We start from the raw sequence: 8,803 nt of genomic DNA on the forward strand, positions 1-8,803 counted from the left end.
GACAGAAACAAAGGAATATGAACAAGAACTGTTTCAGACAAAGACTTACTGTTGTCCTCATGCTCCCTCGAGAAGCCAAGTCGTAGCTGACTCTTCAGCAGGTTTGCAGAGGCAGTAAATTGCACGGGAGGAGATTGCTCATCTTTCTCCCATGGAGCAGCTGGTGTATATTTGAACCACCTGCCTGAAGATTGACAGCACAAGTAATTCCTTCACACCAGGCCACCTCATTAAAAAGAATTAACTGCAATGCAATGTAAGAAATGTTTAAAAAGCCCTGGTACCTGAGCCTTTTAAAATGTACCGATTTCTTTGTTTAAGTAATCCAAACCTTTCATGTTCTGTAGGATTTTCTGCAAAGAATTGACCTACTTTTGAAAAAATTATTATTATCATTTCCAATGAACATTTACAGAGATTTTGGATTTCCATTCATTCATTTTTGCACTTTTCTCCCTGCCTTCCCCCCACCCCCAGTTTACTATTCTCTTTGAAAAGTAAAAGAAAAATTTCTTCATTGGAATTGACCGACTTTTAAGACTTTTTACTATTTGAATATCTTTCATTTTTCACTCCCCACTGGCTCTGTCCATGTCTCCATGGGTCTCTGTATATCCAGGTGGTGGGCTTATCATAAAAAAAGAAGGTATTACAAGCAAACTGGTCCTTACTGCCAACTCTGTGCATCACTTACCCAGTACTCCTTGTCTGTAATTGGTCTCAGTGTAATTGGAGCCTGGACACCATGCCAGTGGACCTGTCTCTCACTGTAGTGAGCATTATTACATTGCTCCTTCCTCCTTGACCCTCTTCTCTTTTATTCATCCTTTTGAATAAAAATCATCCTTGCCATGTTGTCTCATTATTCAGTGCATTTTAAAAAATATCTTTTCATTTTGTGTGTGTGTGTGTGTGTGTGTGTGAGGGAGAGAGAGAGAGAGATTAATGAAGAGTACCCACGGAAGGACAAACTTGAGATGGGAGTCTCTTCCTGTACAATCTGGGTGGTAGGGAAAACCAGCTGTAAATCACAACAGGGTTTACATCTCCCCATCCGGGACAGAAGCCTCTTCCTTTTTACCTGTTCTAGAGCTCAAAGCTTGTTCTTTTGTTTGCTGGGATGTAGAGAGGCTAAAAACTCCATTCTCACAGAGCAGGGGAGGAAGGTACATCTGAAGATGTCTGGCCCAGTCTGCATCCAAATCCTTCTTGGATACTATTCATAGCTCGTGCCCTCTGGCCAAATGCTGGTAGTTCAGTCCTTTCCTGCTAGGTTCTGCTCAATTTGATCTTAATGTAAAACTTTCTTCCTTTTGTCTTTTTTTTTTTTAAATCAAATCCTACCCATTCTTCTAGGGAGCTCTCATGGCCTAGTGGTCAGAAGCTGTGATGCCTTTTCAAAGCCACATGACTTGAATTCCCCAGCTGCTCCATGGGAGAGAGATGGGCAGTCTCCACCCATGCTATTTACTGCCTCTGAAAACCTGCTAGAGGGTGCGACTTAATGAAACCTAACAATGACAACAATCCATTCTCCTAGACTTGACTCAGACCTCAACTACTCAACAACTCTTCAGTCATTGCTCAGTCAGCCTTATGACATCTAACTCATTTTACTTGGTAACTTGCTCCCTGGCTGGAGTACCAGAAACAGGACTTGAGAAGCAGGGCATTTCCCTGCTATGCCTGGAATAATGCTTTCCTTCCCTTAACAGATTTGTGATTAATCCTATGATGTGATTGCTTGATTGTTAGAAAAGAAGTGAGAAAGGATCAATATTTCATGGGAGCTGGTTAGAGTTGTATTTAGAGGTCTCTGGGAAAAAAAGAAATTATCAGTGTCTCCTGTTTTCCTATTTACACTTGAGACCTAGTCTGAGTATCACTGGAGATTAGGTGCCTCTTTGACACACAGCCCTACCTTTTTCCCTTCTGGGATTTTGAACTATAGTTATTGCAGTAGCGTCAATTAGCAACATGCAATTCCCTCCCATAATTCTGTGATCTAGGTGAGGGAGATGCAAAAATGTCAGGCATAAGTGAAAATTGTTCTAGGTACTCCTTACCAAGTCTGGTTGGGGATGAATATTTTCCTCCCTTTATCACGTTTGAAAAGCAGAGCTGCTTTCATAATAGAGACTTGTTTCTGGAGATGAAATACAAGACATCATAAAGGAGTGGAGAGAGAAAATAACCTGAGTGCTTTACAAGGGAGAGTTTATTGGATCAATGCTGCTTTGTCTTATTACTCTGTATTTTCCCCAAATGACCTGTGTTTCTTTGAATCACTGTGATCTTGATTTCAATAGCCAGAACAAGGCTATATTAAAAGCTTTAGCCTGGGCAATGAGTCACTTGTTTGTCAAACAAGACTCTTCTACACTTTTTACAGTCAATAACATATCAATTTACTTTTTCTGAGCCAGATTATTCCCAACTAACTCCCACTATCAGATTGGTTAGATAGATGGTCCCTCCTTTTTATATCCTTGTTGTTTTTGTTGAAATAAACTCACAGCCAATGCTCTAGTGGGCTTTCAGAGATAGGAAACACCATGGTAGGAGATTTTCCTTCCTTCTCCCGTGAAACAGCTGGTAGATTCAAACTGCCTGCCTTTGGATTGGCAGCACAATTCTTTACCACTAAGCCACTACAGTTCCCTTTATATTTCATTAGCATATATGTGTACACACACACACACATTCACTCTCCAATTGCAATTGAATTGTCTCCAATTTGTGGCAATTCCACTTAAGTCAGAATAGAATTGTGCTCTGCAGGGTCTTTGTGGCTAAATTTTTTGGGTCTCAGCACTGGGCCAATCGGCAATACCATGATAGATGGAGAAGAGATTGAGGTTGTTAACAATTACAACTTGCTTAGCTCCACAATCAACAATTTTGGCACCAGCAGTCAGGAAATCAAAAGACAAATTACACTGGGAAAATTTGCTGTCAGGGACCTCTCCAGAGTGCCAAGAAGTAACAATGTCAGCCTAGAGGCTAAGGTGTGCCTAATCCAGGTTATTGTCTTCAAATTTACTTGCTATGCATCAGAGAGCTCAATAGTGATTAAGGATGATAAAAGAAGAATTGATGCCTTTGAGTTGTGGTGCTAGAGAAGAATCTTGGGCATACTATGTACTGCCAAGAAAATAAACAGGTCTGTCATGGAGAAGGTGAAACCAAGTTTCTCCTTGGAGGCTAGGATTTTGAAGCTCCATCTCACATACTTTGAGCATGTGGTCAGGATGGACTGGTCCTTGGAGAAGGACATCATGCTTGGAAGGGTAGAGGAACACATATATATGACCAGAATGCAAAAGTTGGGAACAGGGAAGAAGGTTCAGTAGCTGGATGACATGGACTCATTGACAAAAATGAGGCTGGAGATAAAATGATAGAATTCTGCACATTAAATGATTTATTCATTGCAATACCTTTTATAAGAAACACAAATGCAGCCTATTTCCCGTTGAACAGATAGTGGTTGCAAACCACATACCTGTGGAATAACACTACAACTATGAGAGACACAGAGAGAGAGAGATGGATATGGATATGGATATGGATATAGATATCTTGGAGAAAGTGTGCAGCCAGACTATTTCTTGGAGACAAAGATGACAGAGCTTGGACTCACATACTTTGGGCAGTTAAGAGAGGTTATTTCTTGGAGAAGATATCATGTTTGGAAAAGTAGATTAGTGAAGGAGAGGAAGACCCTCAACAAAACAGATTGATACAGTTACTATAGCAATGAGCTTAAGTGTGTAGGAAATGGTGAGGATAGCCCAGGGTAGGACAAGGTTCAGATCTATCACTATGAGTCATAATCAACTCAATGACCCCTACTAACAACAACATATAAATACATATGTGTGTGTGTGTGTGCTTGAATGCCTTTGCATTCTCAATAAAACAAGGAAACATGTTTTGGGATACTGTGCTTTCATCCAAGGTCTATCTGAGACCTCTATGCTTCACTGCATGTCTTGTTCTGAATACACTTTGAATTTGTGGCACCATAAAAGGAGGTTGTATATCTTTCTCCTGATAGATTCAAACCTGTACAGAGGAACCACTTTGTGTTAGCAGCACCACTTCCTATGGACTACCCATCAAATGTCCTCAGGACCCATCTGACATAAGAAATGTTATCCCTTTTTCCACCACTTCTTCTGAATCCAGCTTGAATTTCTGGAAGTTCTCCAACAGTTTCCTAACCCAGTCATATTTGAAAGATCTTCAATAAGATTTTACTTGCATGAGATAGTGGCGCTATTCCTTGATATTTTGCAAATTCTATGGGATCACATTTTCTATAAGAGATGGAGAAACGTATCTTTTCCCATTAGTTGGTCAGGTAGCTATCTTTGAAATTTCTTGGCACAGACTGAGTATGAAGTTGTCATGTGCCATTAAGTCAAGTATGACCCATAGCGACAAAAGATCCTGTCCTACCTTGTGGCATCCTCACTCCTCCTGAAATACTTGAGCCTATTGTGGCAGTCACCATATGCATCTACTTTGTCAAGGATCTACCTCTTCTTCAACAACCCTGTACCATTCTGAGCAAGAAGAGTATTAAGTAGGTGGGCAATATTGTGCAATCAAGGAGAAAACTGTAGACCATGGTTAAGGTGCACGATTGCTTATTGAGCAGTTGGAATTTGAAGGTGACACAGAGGAGCATCAGAAATTTGGTTGATGATCTACTCCTATGAAATCAACCTTTAAAAAAACATTGTGGAGCCTAGCTCCACGCTGACTGGTGTAGGTTGGTAAAAGGTGGCGTAATCTCAAAGTGATATGATTTTAACTGATCACCAACAACTGTTTACTGAATCTCTTTAGTCTACTCCATATAATGAATAAGCTTGCCCTCTTCTGTGATAAACAATGTCACTTGGCAGCCTGTTTTATAATTGGAAGTATCTGGAAATATGTTAGTTGATAAGTTATAGGAGGATTTCCCCCTAAGACCATTAAATAAGAACAATATTTGATTGCTTTAGTGCCTCTGAAGACAGAGCTCTGGTGGCCTAGTGGTTAAGAGCTGCACTGTAATCCTGAAGGAACACAGTTCAAATCCACCAGCTGTTGGTGAAAGGAGAAAGATGGGCAGTATTCACCCTGTGTGATAAAACTGCCTCTGAAAACCATAGTGGTGTGAAGAAATACCACAAGTGATGATTTTAAGAAGGAGAAATTTATTCTCAGGTTTTAAAGGCTACAAGTTCGCATATCAAACACCACCTCAAGGAGAAGGATTTCTCCCTAAGGAAAGGTCCTCGCCAATGGTCCAAAACTTAATGTAAGTAGTGGAAGTGAATCCTCATGACAAAGTCTTGTGAAACATCACAACTCCACTGTTCCGCAGATGAAGGTCTTAAGTGGTGGCTTGAGAAGGCATGGCACAAGGGGGTACAGTTTCATCAGACTTCAAACCAGAGCATGATCATATCGTATTTAAAGGTCGTGAAACTCTCATGCATCCAGGTCGGTGGCCCTAATTCCTGCAGGAGCAGCCTCAGCTCAGCCAGATATCCTTGAAAGCAGCCCTGGTGTACATCACCTCAGAAGTCCCTGTAGCAGTCCAGTGGAATGGGAAGCACAAGGAGTGTTGACTTTGGAGGTGGCAGCATCTGTCTCAGCCGGCTCTCCAGTCCAGCACTGGTTACCGGATTTCTGTAGAACCTGAAGTGCTGCAGTCGGGAGCAGAGGCTTAGAGCAGGCAGGATGGCGGTGAGCTGGGAGTCCGAGATCCTACACCAAGATAAGTCCAGGTATTCCAGGCTGGCCCAGGCTGTGCTTAGTAGAATTCTGAGCCCATCAGGATCTATGTCACTGAGGATGACTCTGCTCAAATCCAGGGATCTTAGGTGGCTGGTGCCAGGGCATAAGGACAGGTGTATAAGGTCCAAGTCCAACAGCAAGCAATTTGTGATGCACAGGGTCTGCAAGCGGGTGTCCAGGTATCTGAGTACCTTGCCCAGGTGTCCGTGCAAGAAGTAAACAGAATCCAGGTGAATATGCTGGAGTTGATTCAGACGGAGGAACTGAGATATGGGCTGAATGAAGACACTGTGCATCTCGTGCAGAGTCTGAGAATTTTGTGGATCTGTGATGATTTCACTGAGGTGGAGTCTGTTCAGATGAACCATCTGACCCAGGTAAGGAACAATCCTGGCCGGGTTCAGTGGCTCCTTGATGCGCTTGATTTCGACCTCCTGAACTCTGTGAAGCTGAACCTTTTGCAGGATCTTCTCCATGATCGGATATGGTGGTTGCTTCTCCACAAATGTCAGCTTCCTACAGCAAAGCAGGGGCAACACTTTCCCCTCCTTGACCCTTCTAATGAGGAAGGAGAGAACATGATCTGGGTAAGCTTCCTTGAAGCACAGATCTAACACCAGCTCTACACTGGCCAGGGATTGCTTCTCTTCTGAACTTGGATCCTCCATTTTCCTTCTCTTAGTTCTAGGCTCAATCACCTCTGGCTTGTCTGAGGAGTTTCCAGGATTCCAAGAATGGATTCCAGGCTCTACTTTCCAGAAGTCCTTAGAGTTTTCTCTTAGATCCAACACTTTCAGTTTCTATCTGCTGGGCCGAGTCTTCACGTCAAGGATGGCATCAAGCCCATCCAGGATAACCTTGAAGATGTCTGGGTGAGGCTGCTGCCCCTTCATCATGGCCCCCAGGGGCAGACAGGGAAAAGGCCAGGCCTGCACCATGGCCTTCAGAGTCTTGCTGTTTCCCTTGGAGATGGCCTCCGTGAAGAGAGGTGGGAAGAGTTTTGGGGACAAATACTTCAGAGCAACGATGTCCCAGGCCTGATCTCGCAAAAGGCTCTGGCTTGCGGAATTGCTTGGAGAGGAGTTGCTCATCCTGTTCAATATAAGAGGGAGGTGATCACAGGATGCCTGGCTCTGGGTGTCTTCTTACTTCTTTAGAAAAAAGTTGAAGTCCTTTCTAGTTATAGTCCTCAGCTAAAGCTGCAGCAGCAGCAGAAGATACCAGCACAAGCAAGTCAGGATGCTAACTGAAGTCTTCCAAGGTGAGCAGGCATGAGCTCAAGTCAACACTGATCTGGAGCCAAAGGGCGTCAAAGGCAGGAGAGCTTAGCCAGAGTTTGTTTTTATACTCTAGGAAGCTACACCCACTTCAACTGATTGGTTGCTCAAAGCAGATCTCATCAGGAAATGATTGCATTCTGTCAAATCTCATTTTGGATGGGAATGCTTTAAAACCGTTCTTCTCCTGTGGGAGATTATGTTTTCATCTGGTATTATTGTGGACTTGGTTAGAATAATCATGGAGATAAAATGCATTCTAGATCTTATCATTAAGGGATTAGAGGACAACCGTCCTCATGATGGTGAAAGATCACATTTTAATTGCAAAACCACTGAGTATCACAGACCAATCCAAGCGACACACAACCTCAACCACAAGCCCAGTAGCCATTTTGTCTCTAACCTACATATTTTAGGTTGTTGTTGTTGTTGTTATGTGTCGTCGAGTCGTTTGCGACTCATAGCGACCCTGTAGCCCTAAACTCTGCTCTGTGATGTGCCAATCTCATTGTCTCAGACACACCCATCCCGATTACCCCAGTCACCGAGTCAATCTACCTCATAGAGGGCCTTCCCCTCCTGCACCTGCCCTCCACCCTCCCAAGCATGATGTCCTTCTCCAAGGACCGGTCTCACCTTACAACCTGACCAAAGTATGTCAGACGAAGCCTCAGAATCTTTGCCTCCAAGGAGCAGCCCGGTTTAACCCTCTCTAGGATGAATATGTTTGTTCTCTTAGTAGTCCATAGTACTCCCAATACTCTTCTCCAGCACCACAGCTCAAAGGCATCAATTCTCCTTCTATCCTCCTTAGTCATTGTCCAACTCTCTGATGCATAACAAGTGATTGCAAAGACCATAGCCTGTATCAGATACACCTTAGCCTCCAGAGAGACACCACTGCTCTTTAGTACTTTGGACATTAAGCCTCAATCCATATTGAAGGCTGCAGTCCTTGACGCTCTGCAGCAAGTGCTTCAGGTCCTCCTCAGTTTCAGCAAACAGGGTTGTGTCATCTGCATAACGCAGATTGTTGATAGATCTTCCACCTATCCTGATGCCACATTTCTCCTCATAGAGCCCAGCCTCCTGGATGATCTGTCCTGCAAACAGGTTGAAAAGGTATGGAGACAGGACACATCCCTGGTGTACACCCTTCCCAATTTTGAACAATGCAGTGTTTCCTTGCTCTGTTCTGACAACTGCCTCTTGGTTCAAGTATAGGTTTTGCATTAACATGAACAAGTGTTCTGGGATATCCATTCTTCTCAGAGTCAGCCACAGTTTGTTATGATCCACACAGCCTTTGCATAATCAATGAAACACAGATAGACATTCCTCCAGTACTCTCTGCTTTCAGCCAAGATCCATCGAACATTAGCTACTATATCTCTAGTACCATGACCCCTTCTGGACTTCTGGCAGTTCTCTGCTGATGTGCTGTTCCAGTCGTTTTTGGATAATCTTCACCAGAATCTTGCTTGCATGGGAAATCAGTGATATTGTTCTATAGTTTTCACACTCTGTTAGGCCACCTTTCTTTGGAACAAGAACAAATAAAGATCTCTTCCAGTCAGTGGGCCTGATATTTTAGGTAGCATAAATAAACAAACAAGCAAACAAACAAAACATGAAATGGGCAAAGAGTGATTAATTTCAGAGATGATTCCATCCACTTACATTTCTTGAATAAAAATTTGGTGATGTCATTTGGATGTTTAGAG

General features: G+C 43.0%; 1 protein-coding gene across 1 annotated transcript; it reads right to left on the minus strand.

The window, feature by feature from the left end:
- Window positions 1-5,579: 5,579 nt before the first annotated feature.
- Window positions 5,580-6,467, minus strand: LOC102865543 (melanoma antigen preferentially expressed in tumors-like). The gene has a single exon (XM_006891636.1). It carries the CDS (start codon window positions 6,465-6,467, stop codon window positions 5,580-5,582), a length of 888 nt encoding a protein of 295 aa, XP_006891698.1.
- Between the last annotated feature and the right edge of the window lie 2,336 nt (window positions 6,468-8,803).

The sequence above is a fragment of the Elephantulus edwardii genome, unplaced genomic scaffold, assembly GCF_000299155.1.
Source record: "Elephantulus edwardii isolate Elephantulus edwardi_28Jun2011 unplaced genomic scaffold, EleEdw1.0 scaffold00101, whole genome shotgun sequence".
NCBI classification, from domain to species: domain Eukaryota; kingdom Metazoa; phylum Chordata; class Mammalia; order Macroscelidea; family Macroscelididae; genus Elephantulus; species Elephantulus edwardii.